This window comes from Neltuma alba, unplaced genomic scaffold, assembly GCF_004799145.2.
Source record: "Neltuma alba isolate B1F8T4 unplaced genomic scaffold, ASM479914v2 tig00012081_pilon, whole genome shotgun sequence".
Taxonomy (NCBI): Eukaryota; Viridiplantae; Streptophyta; class Magnoliopsida; order Fabales; family Fabaceae; genus Neltuma; species Neltuma alba.
The window spans coordinates 921,751-939,602 of NW_021636640.1; the positions used below are offsets into that span (position 1 = coordinate 921,751).

At 36.7% G+C, this 17,852-nt stretch overlaps 3 protein-coding genes across 3 annotated transcripts; all 3 read left to right on the top strand.

Moving 5' to 3' along the window:
• The first annotated feature begins 1,543 nt into the window (after positions 1–1,543).
• Positions 1,544–1,918, top strand: LOC114722027 (leucine-rich repeat extensin-like protein 3). Its single transcript, XM_028907934.1, has one exon. The coding sequence runs from the start codon at positions 1,544–1,546 to the stop codon at positions 1,916–1,918; it is 375 nt and encodes a 124-aa protein (XP_028763767.1).
• A 10,961-nt stretch (positions 1,919–12,879) lies between these two features.
• Positions 12,880–13,522, top strand: LOC114721968 (leucine-rich repeat extensin-like protein 3). The gene has a single exon (XM_028907861.1). It carries the CDS (start codon positions 12,895–12,897, stop codon positions 13,270–13,272), a length of 378 nt encoding a protein of 125 aa, XP_028763694.1. The 5' UTR covers positions 12,880–12,894; the 3' UTR covers positions 13,273–13,522.
• A 2,219-nt stretch (positions 13,523–15,741) lies between these two features.
• LOC114722028 (pollen-specific leucine-rich repeat extensin-like protein 3) lies at positions 15,742–16,197 on the top strand. Its single transcript, XM_028907935.1, has one exon. The coding sequence runs from the start codon at positions 15,742–15,744 to the stop codon at positions 16,195–16,197; it is 456 nt and encodes a 151-aa protein (XP_028763768.1).
• The last annotated feature ends 1,655 nt before the right edge of the window (positions 16,198–17,852 follow it).

Genomic DNA, 17,852 nt, shown 5'->3' on the forward strand with positions numbered 1-17,852 from the left:
CTGCATCATGGCTGTCCTTTTCTTTTGAACAGTCAACGCCGGTAATGAACATACATGGTTGAAACTTCTGAGAGATTCCTGATTTCAATTGATGATAGTACTCAATCCTAACTGAGAGCAACAAATTTCATAGCACGATCTCTTACTTTTTCAAATTGTTAGCTCAAATCAGCCTCCAATCGAGGAGAGATCCGTGGAAATTTTCCGCAGCAGTTCCAATAATACTCATTAATTAAACTAAAACGACACGTAGTAGAGTACTTCAAAGTCTGAAAAATTATCACTACAATTAAATACATGTGGAAGTTCTAAATCTTTAATTCTCAAAATCAAGGGGTGTTCTAATAATTGGCTCCACAATCAGTTAAACATTGGGCCCTATTAATGGCTTCTAATCCAATATTCATTCTCAATACGGCTTGTCCATGATTATTGATCATCAAACACAAAGTACACTCAAAAAGTCCATAACCTGACATTGAAGGTCCATAGGGCAAGGAGATGATTTTGGTTTAGTAAGGTTTTGTTATTCTTCGTGAAATCACTAGTTTGCAATATTCTTGGGACATCTCCATCAAGTCCTTCACCTAAAGTCTTTTATTGCCACTACACTTATTTTTATCAATGCTAGAAAAAACATATATTTTCTCTATACAAAATTATAAGACTTTTTATTTTATCTTTAATATAAGATCAGCTTTGTTCAATTTCTTGATTATAGTGAATGTCATATTAAGAACTGAAGTTAGTTTTTTTTTTAATCTTTAAAGGTAAAATAATAGTTTTTTCTAATTAAGACAGCCTGTTAAATAAGCGTATATGACATATGACATATGGTGAGTCAGGACAATGTCAAAATAACTTTCAACATTTTCTAGCATTTTTGGAAACTAGGTCCTCTTAAATTATTATCATTAATCAAAGACATACCTAATCATAAATTCTTCTATCTCATCATCTGCAAATGTTCCGCGTGATAAGGGTTTGCGTCCGAAGTTTGCTATGCCAAGAATTGATTACCCTTTTATTTTCATTCATCTACACAGATTTATTCAAATTGTGTTCTTTGCAAAATAAACAGTTTCCATTTATATTCAGTCGTAACTAGTGTATCCTTAAGTATATTATATTATTCCATCATGTGTATCATGGTTTTCTTTAAAACCGTCACCCTCAGTAACAAACGTTATTGTTGAAAATGGAGATAGTACGATGCCCGATTATATTAGTTTCTTTGGATTTGATACTGATTATTAACTTGTTGGCACAAAAAAAAAATACAGATAATTAACTTGAACGCAATTTCTCAGCTCGATCTCTTTCCATATATACGTTGAAAATTTCTTAAATGTTAGGTTCGAATTCATTAATCGCTCTACAAGGTGCAATCATTTCCTACCAGTTCAAAGTGGATTTTCCAAGATATGATCAATAACTTGTGGGGTGAAATGGGTAGACAAAGAGGCTATATAAAGGGAAGCTCTTGCTATCTTGAAGAAGCACACATCCCAAGCCCATTTAAAAAGCAAGAATGGGATCGCTAATGACTTCTCTCACTCTTGTATTGGCTTTCATGTCTCTGAGCTTGCCTTTTCAAGTATGGGCTGACCCCTACGTCTCCCCATACCCACAAGGGCCAGTCCACCCTCGTCCTCCCAAGCACCATCCTCCTCCTCCACCGCCAATTTCCGTGCCACCTCCACCGGTGCCTTACTCTCCTTCGCCTTCTCCTTCTCCATCACCAAGCCCTCCATATACACCTCCTCCTCCACCAACGCCTAACTCTCCTCCGCCACTTTCTCCATTGCCTCCGCCTCCAGTGCACCCCACTCCTCCTCCTCCTCCTTCCCCTACCCATCCCCTGTCTATCCGCCACCCCATAGCCCCTCACCACCTCCTCCTTACTACTATTAGATAGCAGCTTTGCATGCCTACCATCTCTTACTTCACTCCATGTTTTGGCTTCTTTTCTTATGTTGAGAAATTTACAGTGTCAATTCAGTTTATATCGTTGTGTTTGGTGTGGCACTATATATTGAGATGGTCCATGTACTCGCTTATGATAAATCAGTATGTATACTTTACAATGGTTTTCAACCTGTTGCCCACACAGGCTTTTGAAAACCAGCCTATAATAATAATAATAATAATATCATAATTTCCTCTCTCTTGCTATGTCTTCACATTCCAGATTTCAATTTGTTTTTTTCCCAATCTGTTGGGTACAATGAAAATATATTGAAGTAGAAATAAAGTACAATATTGAAAGATGAAGAAACCTGCTCAGCTTCTTCCAGTGATTACGACAAGCAGTGGTGACATTTCAAAAAAGGAAACCATTTTCAATATCTTCATATTATGTATATTAATCACTTTATAAGAAAGTCTTGTTTCAACACTTCTCATTGATAAGAGTAGATATAAATAAAACACATGCAAAAAATGTATACATGTTCAAAATAGCCCTCACCGAGTACATTATGTACACATGCGAGAAGCCTTTAGATTGTGTATGTTAAATTTCATCATCTTCATCTGTTAAGGTAACACCCCCCCCCCCGGGGGGGTTGGACGGGCTAGTCACATGCATGCTCGTTCTCATGGGCAAATCATGCGTGTATAACTTGGTAGGAGTCGAAGAATATATGCATACATATACTGAACAAAACAGTGAAAAGAGGTAGAACCAGGGAAACACTTCACATTCACAATGTATCTTTGTTATGTCAAGAGGCTATCTATTGAGCAACCTTAAAGTATTTATTTATTACTTCGGGTCTATTTCCATTTAACTGGTGGTGTGGGTATTGTATTTTTACATATGTAAGGTTGCACTATTCAGTCTGATGCTTTTGCGCACGCTTCTGAAAACCAATCCATGTCTAATAATAGCATTTTTAGGCCAGTTCAATCCTAAAACAACAGATAAATCAATCAATGCCAGTACTTATTAAGCCTGCGAGTTACCAACCTCGTGCCTTTTTTGCAAGCCAACTGTACTCTATTCAATAATATTATTATTGGTCCTTAACATAAAATCTAGTTGAATAATTTAAAAAGATTAAAAAAATTGTCAAATTACATAATTAAAGCATAGGTTACATGATCTTTCTAAAATACTCATATATATCAGTATATTATATATCAATTTGTAAGTGAAACAAATTAGTATAAGAAAAAAAAGATAAACATAAATACTTTAAAATAATTTAATAATTTTTAAATTTTTTCAAATTATACTAGATCTTATATTAAGAAACAGATATTATAAGCTTTGCATGCAGCTTTCCCTTCATGCACGCAAACAAACAAACTTGGCAATATTAGCATACACTAACCATCAAAGTAGCAAGCAATATTATCAACCCTACTTAATACTCTCTCTCTCTCTCTCTCGTATGCATAAAATACTATTAACCGAATCACATAAATTAAGAAATATGGTTAAAATTAGTTTAAAGTTTTGATTTTTTTTTAAAAAAAATTATAATAACCCTTCTAAACTAAAATTGCAAACTCGTGCCTTTGAGCTTTGAAGTCAAACATCCTAACGAAAAGAATTATCAGATCAACGGTATTTGAGGAAATATACATTTCATAAAATATCTTATATGTTAAAAATCAAGCCAAATTTCTAGAAGGCGTCTTATATTAAATACTAAAGATTATTTAATTACATTAAAACATGAGCCACAGACATAGATGTACATCCATCCAAAAACTATATGAACAAGCCCATTCCATAAACATAAGAAAATAATGGTCACGATTCAAATTAAATGAACATCCAAATATAAAAACTCTCTGTATAGTGAGTCATGACTCATGACAATGCTAAAGTTGATCGCACTTTCTCTTGGTTTTTCAAGCCCTTTCGGAGATAGTCTTCACATTAAGAAAAGAAAAAGAAAATCCATAACAGGAGGTGAGGCATGAGCGTCCTGATAAAATTAGTAAATAAAGCCATCAATAGGAATCAAATTAAGGAAAGAGTATATATATGTGACGTATGGTGAGTCAAGTCAATTTCAAAATAACTTTCTTCATTTTCTAGCATTTTTTGGAACACAGCTCCCTTTAAAACATTATCATTAATCAAAGACGTGGGTTGTAAGTTTTCTATATTGAGAATGTGGTTCCCCTTTTGTCTTCACTGATTTAAGTAAATCGTGTTTATTGGCAAATAAACATTTGAGATATATATATTCAGTCGTAAGCGCATAACGAAGAAGTCCGGTGGCTCTATCTCTTTTCATATATGCTGAAAATTTCTGAAATGTTAGGTTCGAATTCATTGGCCTCCAATCACGGAGAAGTCCGGTGGCCCTACAAGGTAATCATTTCCTGTTAGTTCAAAGTAAACTTTTCCAGATATGATAAATTGCTGGTGGGTTAAAACCTATACACAAAGAAGCTATATAAAGGGAAACTCTTGCTATTGAAGAAGCAAGTCCAAAGCCCATCTGAAAAGCAAGAATGGGATCTCTAATGGCCTCTCTGACTCTTGTAATGGCTTTAATGTCTTTGAGCTTGCCTTTTCAAGTAGGCGCTGACCCCTACGTCTCCCCATACACACAAAGGCCAGTCCACCCTCGTCCTCCTCGTCCTCCCAAGCACCATCCTCCTCCTCCACCGCCAATTTCCGTGCCACCTCCACCGGTGCCTCACTCTCCTCCGCCTTCTCCTTCTCCATCACCAAGCCCTTTATATACTCCTCCTCCTCCTCCACCAACGCCTAACTCTCCTCCGCCACTTTCTCCATCGCCTCCGCCTCCAGTGCACCCCACTCCTCCTCCTCCTCCTCCCCTACCCCATCCCCTGTCTATCCGCCACCCCACAGCCCCTCACCACCACCTCCTTACTACTATTAGGTAGCAGCTTTGCATGCCTACCATCTCTTACTTCACTCCATGTTTTGGCTTCTTTTCTTATATTAAGAAATTTACAGTGTCAATTCAGTTTATGTCGTTGTGTTTGGTGTGTTACCCTATACTGAGATGGTCCATGTACTGAATTATGATAAATCAGTATGTATGCTTTATTGTGGTTTTCAACCTTTGGCCTTTGCACGGGCTTTTGAAAACCAACCTATAATAATAATATCATAATTTCCTGTCTCTGACTATGTCTTCACATTCCAGATTTCAATTTTGTTTCTAGCAGTTTGTTGGGTACAATGGTTACAATTTTGAAAGACGAAGAAACCTGCTCAGTTTCTTCCAGTGATTACGATTTGCAATGGGAACATTTGGAAAAAGAATGATATAAATGATCTTATAAGCAATAGTCGTCTTGAATCCTCATTGATAAGATTATATAAACCCAACCACCATGATCGATCTATCTTTTCTGCTTGAATGGCAAAGATTTTTCTTAATATGGTTTTTTTTTCCACCTAGAACTACTGTACGCCAAAAAAATTGTAAATAAAATACATACAGTATATATGTGTGTGTTAAAAATAGTTCTCACCGAGTACTGTACTTATGTCAGAAGCCTTTATAATGCGCATGTTAATTTCATCACTTCATCAGTTGCAGGGTATAAACCCCCATTAGTCACATAGTCGTTCTCTTGAGAAGCATTTATAAAACAAATTTAACATTTTCCCCATTTAAGGGTAGACAGTGGCCAGGACTAACAGAGCAATAATGTTTATATAACTTGGTAGGGGCATCGATGAACGTACATATATTTACTGAACAAAACAGTGAAAAGAGATAGGACAACGGAAACACACTACTTTCACAATGCATCTTTGTTTGGTCTCTTTCAAGAGGCCATCTATTGAGCAGCTTTGAACTATTCATTTATTACTTGCTGTCTACCTCTGTTCAATTGGTGTGGGTAATGTATTTTGACATATGCTATGCAAGGATCTGCACTTTCCAACCTGCTCCTTTTGCAAACGCTTCTGAAAACCAATCCATACTAATAATAGTATATTTAGGCCAGTTTAACCGAATCATATATTAAATTAAGAAATATGATTAAAACTAGTTGAAGAGATTTGATTTTTTTTTAAATCATTATAATATTTGTAAACTAAAACTGTTAACTTGTGCCTTGGAACCTCTAAGTCAAGTATCCTATCTAAATGAATCATTAGATACGTGGGTAATCTAGGAAATAAATCATAAACGCTTACCTAAAATTTATAAAATATTTTATATATTAAAAATCAAGCCAGACATGCAAAATGTGTCCTATGTTAAATGCAAAAGTGTCTTATGTTAAATGATGAAAGAGTATACATATTTAATTACATTAAAACACACAAGTCACAAACATAAATGTTTGGACATGCGCCCAAAAACCACATAAACAAGGCCATTCCATAAACTATAAGAAAATAAATATGCAAGATTCAAGTTAAACAAAGATCCAGAAAAACTACTAACAAGCTGTTGGTCGAGAAAATAAGCGGTCTCACTCTCAACATTTCGAGTTTGACGGCAATTAGTTTTAAGTCCAAAGTAACTTGAGGATATTCTTAGTTATACCAACAAAAAAAAAACCAGAAAAACTTGGTCTACAGTGAGTCACGAGTCCTGGCAATGCTAACTTGAAGTTGATCACACTTTCTCCTGGCTTTTCTAACATTTTCGGGGAAGCCTTCTCATTAAAAAGGAATGAAGGAAAAAAAATCCATAACAGGTGATAAGGCATGAGCGTAAGTAAATTCCGGAATAGGATTAAAATTAAGGAAAGAATATATATGGCGTATGGACGTATGAGTCAAGACAATTTCAAAATAAATTTCTCCATTTTCTAGCATTTGTGGAACTTAGCTTGTCATTAATCAAAGACGGACCTAATCAAAGTCTTCGATCTTATCACTTGCAAATGTTTCACATGTCAACCGTTTGTATTGGAGTTTGCTGAGTTGAGAATTGATTCCCCTTTTATCTTCATTCGTATATTAAAATTTTGTTCATTGGCTAGTATTCAGTCTTAAGTGTATCCTTAACCATATGTAATGTAAGGATCTGCACTTTCCAACCTGCTACTTTTGCACACGCATCTGAAAACCAATCCATACTAATAATAGTATGCTTAGGCCAGTTTTAACCGAATCATATAAATAAATTAAGAAATATGGTTAAAACTAACCAAAGATATTTGATCCTTTTTTTTTTTTAGGAAAAAGAATCATTATAATATTTGTAAACTAAAACTGTTAACTTGTGCCTTGGAACCTTCAAGTCAAACATCCTATGTAAATGAATCATTAGATATGTGGGTAATTTAGGAAATCATAAACGCTTACCTAAAATTTATAAAATATTTTATATATTAAAAATCAACCCAGACTTGTAAAATGTGCTTTATGTTAGATGCAAAAGTGTCTTATGTTAAATGATAAAAGAGTATATATATTTAATTACATTAAAACATACGAGTCACAAACATAAATGTTTGGACATGCGTCCAAAAACCATATATACAAACAAGGCCATTCCATAAACTATAAGAAAATAAATGTGCAAGATTCAAGTTAAAGAAAGGTCCAGAAAAACTACCAACAAGTTGTTAGTTGAGAAGATAAGTGGTCCCAGCCTTAATGTTTCTGGTTTAATAGCAATTAGTCTCAAACTCAAAATAATTTGAGGATATTCTTAGTTATAAAAAAAAAAAAAACCCGAATAACTCGGTCTACAATGAGTCATGACTCATGACAATGCGAACTTGAAGTTGATCACACTTTCTCTTGGCTTCACTAGTGTTTTTGGAGAAGTCTTCTCATTAAAAAAGGAATAAAGCAACAAAAAAAAATCCATAACAGGTGGTAAGGCATGAGCGTTAGTAAATTCCTTAATTGGATTAAAATTAAGGAAAGAATATATATGGCGTATGGACTTATGGTCTACAAAAAAATAGACTTTAGGTGACGACTTTCGGCGGTGACAAAAAAAAAGTCGCCACTCAAAGTAAGACGTTGCCGCTAAAAGTAAGACTTTCAATGTTACCACTAAAAGTCCACTTTCTGCGGCAACTCTGTTTGTCGCTGTTGAAAGTTCACTTTTTGCGGTTTTTTTTTTTTACTACTGAAAGGTATACTTTCAGTGGCGATTGTTAGTGTCACCGTTGAAGGTCTGACTTTCAGTGGCGACTTTTTAATGTCGCCGCTAAAGGTTTGACTTTCAATGATGACTTTCTAGTGTCGCCGCTGAAAGTATAATCTAATAATATATATTTTATTTTACAATAATAATAGACAAATTCAATCCAGCTCAACGGCAAGATGATTGGATACGAAATGAGGTGGTCACAAGTTCAAACCCTAAATAAGACACATTTAAAATGAAAATATTTGGACAGTGACGTGGCAGGGAGGGGTGATGTGGCATGAGAGTGGTGATGTGGCAACAATGTGGAGGCAGCTAACGATGACATGGAGGTGGCTAGTAGTGATGTGGCATTCGGTGATGATGTGGTGACCGGCAGCGATGAGGTGGAGGTGGCCAGTAATGACGTGGCATCGACGGTGATGGTGTGGCATTAGTAAAGCTAATTTTTCTTAGGCATCACTTTCAGCGGTGACTCTTTAACTATCGCCACCAAAAGTTCTTTCAACGGCAACAATAAGGTTGCCGCCAAAAGTTCTTTTAGCGGCAACAATAAAGGTCGCTGCCAAAACTAACTTTCAGTGGCAACATTGAAACTTCTAAAAGTCACTGCTAAAAGTTTTCAACCACAATCACTACAACGACGACTTTTCAGCAATGACAAGTCGCCACAGAAAACTTTCAGCGTCGACTTTTTGTGGGTCAAGACAATTGCAAAATAACTTTTTCCATTTTCTAGCATTTGTGGAACTTAGCTTAATGTGTACGGACTTATGGTGAGTCAAGACAATTTCAAAATAACTTTTTCCATTTTCTAGCATTTGTGGAACTTAGCTTGTCATTAATCAAAGACGTACCTAATCAAAGTCTTCGATCTTGTCACTTCCAAATGTTCCACATGGTAACCGTTTGGATTGGGAGTTTGTTGAGTTAAGAATTGATTCCCCTTTTATTTTCATTCGTATATTAAAATTTTGTTCATTGGCTAGTATTCAGTCTTAAGTGTATCCTTAACCATATTAGGACTACATAATAGGTTTCATGGCTTTCTTTATAACAGTCAACATTAGTAACAAACATTATTGTCGAAACTTGAAACAGACCGATGCCCAGTTATTTTAGTTTAATTTCTTTGGATTTGATACTTGAATGAATACTCAATATATACTGATCATTTACTTGAAGTCAATTTCCCAGCCGGATCTCCTTCCGTATGTTGAAAATTTAATTTCACAAGTTTTAGGCTCGAATGCATTAACCTGCAATCACGGAGAAGACCAATGTATCTACGAGGTAATCATTTCCTACCAGTTCAAAGCGGATTTTCCAAGATATGATCAATAACTTGTGGGGTGAAATGGGTAGACAAAGAGGCTATATAAAGGGAAGCTCTTCCTATCTTGAAGAAGCACACATCCCTAGCCCATTTAAAAAAGCAAGAATGGGATCTCTAATGGCTTCTCTCACTCTTGTATTGGCTTTGTTGTCTCTGAGCTTGCCTTTTCAAGCATGCGCTGACTCCTACGGCTTCCCATACCCACACAGGCCGGTCCACCCCCGTCCTCCCAAGCACCATCCTCCTCCTCCACCGCCAATTTCCGTGCCACCTCCCCCGCCTCACTCTCCTCCGCCCTCTCCTTGTCCATCGCCAAGCCCTTCATATACTCCTCCTCCTCCACCAACGCCTGAGTCTCCTCCGCCCCTTTCTCCATTGCCTCCGCCTCCAGTGCACCCCACTCCTCCTCCTCCTTCCCCTACCCCATCCCCTGTCTATCCGCCACCCCACAGCCCCTCACCACCTCCTCCTTACTACTATTAGATAGCAGCTTTGCATGCCTACCATCTCTCACTTCACTCTATGTTTTGGCTTCTTTTCCTATATTGAGAAATTTACAGTGTCAATTCAGTTTATGTCGTTGTGTTTGGCGTGGCACTATACATTGAGATGGTCCATGTACTCGCTTATGATAAATCAGTATGTATGCTTTACTGTGGTTTTCAACCTGTTGCCTTTGCACAGGCTTTTGAAAACCAGCCTATAATAATAATAATATTATCATAATTTCCTCTCTCTTGCTATGTCTTCACATTCCAGATTTCAATTTTTTTCCCCCCAATCTGTTGGGTACAATGGAAATATATTGAAGTAGAAATAAAGTACAATATTGAAAGATGAAGAAACCTGCTCAGCTTCTTCCAGTGATTACGACAAGCAGTGGTGACATTTAAAAAAAGGAAACCATTTTCAATATCTTCAAATTATGTATATTAATCATTTTATAAGAAAGTCTTATTTCAACACTTCTCATTGATAAGAGTAGATACAAAGAAAACACTTGCAAAAAATGTATACATGTTCAAAATAGCCCTCACCGAGCACATTATGTACACATGCGAGAAGCCTTTAGATTGTGTGTTAAATTTCATCCCCTTCTTTTTTCTTTTTTGTCAAAAATTTCATCACCTTCGTCTGTTAAGGTAACATCACCCCCGGGGGGGGGGGGGGGACGCGCTAGTCACGTGCTCGTTCTCATGGGCAAATCATGCACACATATACTGAACAAAACAGTGAAAACAAATCCATGTCTAATAATAAGCATTTTTAGGCCAGTTCAATCCTAAAACAACATATAAATCAATCAACGCTGGTACTTATTAACCCTGCGAGTTACCAACCTCGTGCCTTTTTGCAAGCCAACTGTACTCTATTCAACAATATTACTATCAGTACTTAATATAAAATCTAGTTGACTAATTTAAAAAGAATAAGAAAATTATTAAATTACTTAATTAAAGCATGTGTTACATGATTTCTCTAAAATACTTCTGTATATCATTAGATTATATATCAATTTATAAGTGAGGTAAATTAGTTTAGCCAAAAAAGATAAATATAAATACTTTAAAATAATTTAATAATTTTTAAATTTTTTTAAATTAGTATGCTAGATTTTACATTAAAGACAAGATAGTATAAGCTTTAGATGCAGCTTTCCCTTCATGGACGCAGACAAACACTTGGCAATATTAGCATACACCAAGCATCAAAGTAGCAAGCAATATTATCAACACTGCTTAATACTCTCTCTTTCTAGTCGTATGCATAGAATCCTATTAACCGAATCACATAAATTAAGAAATATGGTTAAAATTAGTATAAAGTTTTGATTTTTTTAAAAAAATTATAATAACCCTTCTAAACTAAAATTGCAGACTCCTGCCTTTGAGCTTTAAAGTCAAACATCCTAACGAAAAGAATTATCAGATAAACGGGTATTTTAGGAAATATACATTTCATAAAGTATCTTATATGTTAAAAATCAAGCCAAATTTCTAGAAGGTGTCTTATATTAAATACTAAAAGATTATATTTAATTACATTAAAACATGAGCCACAGACATAGATGTACATCCATCCAAAAACTATATAAACACGCCCCTTCCATAAACATAAGAAAATAACGGTCACGATTCAACTTAAATGAAGATCCAAATATAAAAACTCTCTGTATAGTGAGTCATGACTCGTGACAATGCTAAAGTTGATCGCACTTTCTCTTGGGTTTTCAAGCCCTGTCGGAGATAGTCTTCACATTAAAAAAAGAAAAAGAAAATCCATAACAGGAGGTGAGGCATGAGCGTCCTGATAAAATTAGTAAATAAAGCCATGAATAGGAATCAAATTAAGGAAAGAGTATATATGTGTGACGTGTGGTGAGTCAAGTCAATTTCAAAATAACTTTCTTCATTTTCTAGCATTTTTTGGAACACAGCTCCCTTTAAAACATTATCATTAATCAAAGACGTGGGTTGTAAGTTTTCTACATTGAGAATGTGATTCCCCTTTTGTCTTCACTGATTTAAGTAAATCGTGTTCATTGGCAAATAAACATTTGAGATATATATTCAGTCGTAAGCGCTTAACGAACAAGTCCGGTGGCTCTATCTCTTTTCATATATGCTGAAAATTTCTGAAATGTTAGGTTCGAATTCATTGAGCTCCAATCACGGAGAAGTCCGGTGGCCCTACAAGGTATTCATTTCCTTAAAAAGGAATGAAGGAAAAAAAATCCGTAACAGGAGGCGAGGCATGAGTGTAAATAAATTCCTGAATAGGATTAAAATTAACGAAAGATTATATCTGGCGTATGGACGTATGGTGAGTCCAGACAATTTCAAAATAACTTTCTCCATTTCCTAGCATTTTTGGAACTTAGCTTGTCATTAAGCAGGAGACATACCTAATCAAAGTCTTAGATCTTATCACTTGCAAATGTTCCACATGATAACCGTTTGGATTACGAGTTTGCTGTGTTGAGAATTGATTCCTCTTTTATTTTCTTTCATATATTAAAATTTTGTTCATTGGCTAATATTCAGTCCTAAGTGTATCCTTAACCATATTAGTTCTCCATCATGGGTGTCATGGCTTTCTTTGTAACAGTCAACGTTAGTAGCAAACATTATTGTCCAAACTTGAAACAGACCGATGCCCAATTATTTTAGTTTAATTTCTTTGGATTTGATATTTGAATGAATACTCAATATATTCTGATCATTGACTTGAAGCCAATTTCTCAGCCGGATCTCCTTCCATATGTGGAAAATTTAATTTCTTAAATTTTAGGCTCGAATGCATCAACCTGCAATCACGGAGAAGACCAATGTATCTACGAGGTAATCATTTCCTACCAGTTCAAAGCGGATTTTCCAAGATATGATCAATAACTTGTGGGGTGAAATGGGTAGACAAAGAGGCTATATAAAGGGAAGCTCTTCCTATCTTGAAGAAGCACACATCCCTAGCCCATTTAAAAAAGCAAGAATGGGATCTCTAATGGCTTCTCTCACTCTTGTATTGGCTTTGTTGTCTCTGAGCTTGCCTTTTCAAGCATGCGCTGACTCCTACGGCTTCCCATACCCACACAGGCCGGTCCACCCCCGTCCTCCCAAGCACCATCCTCCTCCTCCACCGCCAATTTCCGTGCCACCTCCCCCGCCTCACTCTCCTCCGCCCTCTCCTTGTCCATCGCCAAGCCCTTCATATACTCCTCCTCCTCCACCAACGCCTGAGTCTCCTCCGCCCCTTTCTCCATTGCCTCCGCCTCCAGTGCACCCCACTCCTCCTCCTCCTTCCCCTACCCCATCCCCTGTCTATCCGCCACCCCACAGCCCCTCACCACCTCCTCCTTACTACTATTAGATAGCAGCTTTGCATGCCTACCATCTCTCACTTCACTCTATGTTTTGGCTTCTTTTCCTATATTGAGAAATTTACAGTGTCAATTCAGTTTATGTCGTTGTGTTTGGTGTGGCACTATACATTGAGATGGTCCATGTACTCGCTTATGATAAATCAGTATGTATGCTTCACTGTGGTTTTCAGCCTGCTGCCTTTGCACAGGCTTTTAAAAACCAGCCTATAATAATAATAATATCATAATTTCCTCTCTCTTGCTATGCCTTCACACTCCATGTTTCAATTTAATTATTTTTTTTTTTTCCCGATCTGTTGGGTACAATGGAAATGTATTGAAGGAGAAATAAAGTACAATATTGAAAGATGAAGAAACCTGCTCAATTTCTTCCAGTGATGACGACATGCAACGATGGCATTTAAAAAAAAAAAAAAATTTGAAACCGTTTTCGATATGTTCATATTATGTGTATAATCATCTTATAAGAAAGTCTTATTTCAACATTGATAAGAATAGATATAAATAAAACATACAAAAAATGTATACTTGTTAGAAATAGCTCTCACCGAGTACAGTATGTACACATGCGAGGAGCCTTTAGATTGTGTTTGTTAAATTCCATCACCTTCATCTGTTAAGGTAGACCCCGCGTTAGTCACATGCTCGTTCTCATGAGAAGCCTTTAAAAAGCAAATTTTAATTTCCCCCATTTAAGGGAGGCCAATGGCATGGACAAATGTTTATATAACTCGGCAGGATTCGAAGAACATATGCATGCATATACTGAACAAAACAGTGAAAAGAGATAGAACCACGGAAACACTTCAGATGCACATGTATCTTTGTTTTGTCTCTTTAAAAGAGGCTATCTATGGAGCAACTTTAAATTATTTATTTATTACTTCATGTCTATTTCTATTTAATTGGTGGTGTGGGTAATGTATTTTGACATATGTAAGGTTGCACTATTCAGTCTGATGCTTTTGCGCACGCTTCTGAAAACCAATCCACATCTAAAAATAATATTTTAAGGACAGTTCAATCCAAAAACAACAGATAAATCAATCATTGCCAGTACTTATTAACCCAGCGAGTTACCGATATCGTGCCATTTTGCAAGCAAACCGTACATAATAATCTCTCTCTCTCTCTCTCTCTCTAGTCGTATGCATAAAATACTATTAACCGAATCACATAAATTAAGAATTATGGTTAAAATTAGTTTAAAATTTTGTTTTTTTAAAAAAAAAAATCTAAACTGAAATTGTTAACTTCTGCCTTTGAACTTTAAAGTCAAACATCCTAACCAAGTAAATTATTAGATATATGGGTATTTTAGGAAATAAACCGTATACGCTTCACCACATTTTATAAAATATCGTATGTATTAAAAATCAAGCCAAATTTCTAGAAGATGTCTTATATTAAATATTTAATTGCATTAAAACATCAGTCACAAACATATATGCACATCCATCCAAATACTATATAAACAACCCCCTTCCGTAAACCATAAGAAAATAATGGCCAGCGATTCAAACTAAATAAAGATCCATATATAAAAACTCTCTGTATAGCGAGTCATGACTCGTGACAATGCTAAAGTTGATCACACTTTCTCTTGGTTTTTCCAGCTCTTTTGGAGATAAGTCTTCACATTAAAAAAAGAAAAATAAAATCCATAACAGGACGTGAGGCATGATCGTAAATAAATTCCTGATTAAAATTAAGAAAAGAGTATATATGGCATATGGAAGTATAGTGAGTCGAGACAATTTCAAAATAAATTTCTCCATTTTCCAGCATTTTTGGAACTCAGCTTGTCATTAATCAAAGAGTTACCTAATCAAAGCTTGTCATTAATCAAAGACATATATACTAATCAAAGTCTTAGATCTTATCACTTGGAAATGTTCCACATGATAACCGTTTGGATTGGGAGTTTGCTGAGTTGAGAATTGATTCCTCTTTTATTTTCATTCATATATTAAAATTTTGTTCATTGGCTAATATTCAGTCCTAAGTGTATCCTTAACCATATTAGTACCCCATCATGGGTGTCATGGCTTTCTTTGTAACAGTCAACGTTGGTAACAAACATTATCGTCCAAACTTGAAACAGACCGATGCCCAATTATTTTAGTTTAATTTCTTTGGATTTGATACCTGAATGAATACTCGATATATACTGATCATTGACTTGGAGTCAATTTCCCAGCCGGATCTCCTTTCGTATGTTGAAAATTTAATTTCTTAAATTTTAGGCTCGAATGCATTAACCTGCAATCACGGAGAAGACCCACACGGAGAAGACCCATGGATCTACAAGGTAATCATTTCCTACCAGTTCAAAGTGGATTTTCCAAGATATGATCAATAACTTGTGGGGTGAAATGGGTAGACGAAGAGGCTATATAAAGGGAAGCTCTTGCTCTTGAAGACGCACACACCCAAAGCCCATTTGAAACGCAAGAATGGGATCTCTAATGGCTTCTCTCACTCTTGTATTGGCTTTAATGTCTCTGAGCTTGCCTTTTCAAGCATGCGCTGACTCCTACGGCTTCCCATACCCACACAGGCCGGTCCACCCTCGTCCTCCCAAGCACCATCCTCCTCCTCCACCTCCAATTTCCCTGCCACCTCCACCCAAGAGTGGATCTGAACCGCCCTCTCCTCCACCTTATGTTTATCCACCACCAACCCCTTCCCACGGTACTCCACCACCGGTGCCTCATTCTCCTCCACCTTCTCCTTCTCCGTCACCAAGCCCTTCATATACTCCTTCTCCTCCTCCTTCAATTCCTAACTCTCCTCCGCCCCTTTCTCCAACACCTCTACCTCCAGTGCACCCCACCCCTCCTCCTTCCCCTACCCCATCCCCTGTCTATCCGCAACCCCCCATCCCCTCACCACCTCCTCCTTACTACTAGTAGATAGCGGCTTTGCATTCCTACCATTTCTCACTTCACTCCATGTTTTGGCTTCTTTTCTTATATTGAGAAATTTACAGTGTCAATTCAACTTATGTCGTTGTGTTTGGTGTGGCACTATATATTGAGATTGTTCATGTACTTGCTTATGATAAATCAGTATGTATACTTTACGGTGGTTTTCAACTTCTTGCCTTTGCACAGACTTTTGAAAACCAGCCTATAATAATAATAATATTATAATTTCCTCTCTCTTGCTATGTCTTCACATTCCAGATTTCAATTTCGTTTCCTATTTATTGGGTACAATGGAAATACACTGAAGTGGAAATAAATACAATGAAAGACAAAGAAACCTGCTCAGTTACTTCCAATAATGATCGCGACATCACTACAAAAAAAAAAAAAAACTTTAGGCGACAACTTTCAGCGACGACACCAAAAAGCCGCCGCTGAAAGTGAACTTTGAGCGGCGACTTTTTTTGTCGCAGCTAAAAGTGAATTTTGAGTGGCGACTTTTTAGTGAAACTAACACTTTCAGTGGCAACAAAAAAAGTCGCAGTTGAGAGTGGACTTTTTGTCGCCGCTAAAAGAGTGTACCTTTGAGAATCATTGGATTCATTTTCAGCAGCGACTATCAGTGTCGCCGCTGAAGGTGTGACTTTTAGCGGCAACTTTATAATGTCACTGCTGAAAATGTAATATAATAATATATATTTTATTTTACAATATTAATAAATAAATTCAATCTGGCTCAACGGCAAGAAGATTGGACAAGAAAGGAGGTGGTCACGAGTTCGAACCTTGAAGAAAACACATTTAAGGTGAAAATATTTGGATGATGACGTGGCGGGGAGGAGTGATATGGCAATGACGTGGAGGTGGCTAGTGATTATGTGGCGGTCGGCGATGATGACGTGGCAGCTTGCGGTGATGACGGGGTGGCTGGCGGTGATGATGTGGTGTTAGTAAAGCCAATTCTTCTTAGGCATTACTTTCCGCGGTGAGAAAAAAAGTCGCCGCTGAACATCCCTTTTGGTGGCGACAAATTGTCGCCGCTGAAAAGTCTTTTAGCGGCGGCAAGAATGTCACTGTCAAAAGTGTCTTTCAACGGCGATATTCTTGTCGCCGCCGAAAGTGTATTTTAGCGGCAGCCTTTTTAGTTGCTGCTAAAAGTATTCAGTCACAGCTGCTACAGCAACGACTTTTTAGTGGAGACTGAAAATGTTCAGTAGCGACTTTTATAGTTTCAGCGGTGACAAAAAAGTCAATTTTTTTGTTGTAGTGCATGCAATCTAGACATTAGGGAAAAAAATTGTTACATCCATTATCTTCATATTATGGATAGTAATGATCTTATAAACAAGTCTGCTTTCAACATTCCTCATTGATAAGAGTAGATATATGGATCCAACCACGATGTTTCCAAGTGATCCACCTTGAAGCCTTTATAAAACAATATTAATTTTTTTCCCTATTTAAGGGAGGCCAATGGCCTGGAGTAACAGCAATAATGTTTATATAACTCGGTAGGAATCGAAGAACATACATACATACTGAAGAAAACAGTGAAAAGAGATGGGAGGACGGAAACACTTTGCATTCACAAATCACAATGCATCTTTGTTTTGTATCTTCTGAAAGGGGCCATCTAT

Excerpts from the sequence above, each read along its gene's own strand:
- LOC114722027 (XM_028907934.1), top strand. The coding sequence starts at position 1,544 with ATGACTTCTCTCACTCTTGTATTGGCTTTCATGTCTCTGAGCTTGCCT.
- LOC114721968 (XM_028907861.1), top strand. The coding sequence starts at position 12,895 with ATGGGATCTCTAATGGCTTCTCTCACTCTTGTATTGGCTTTGTTGTCT.
- LOC114722028 (XM_028907935.1), top strand. The coding sequence starts at position 15,742 with ATGGGATCTCTAATGGCTTCTCTCACTCTTGTATTGGCTTTAATGTCT.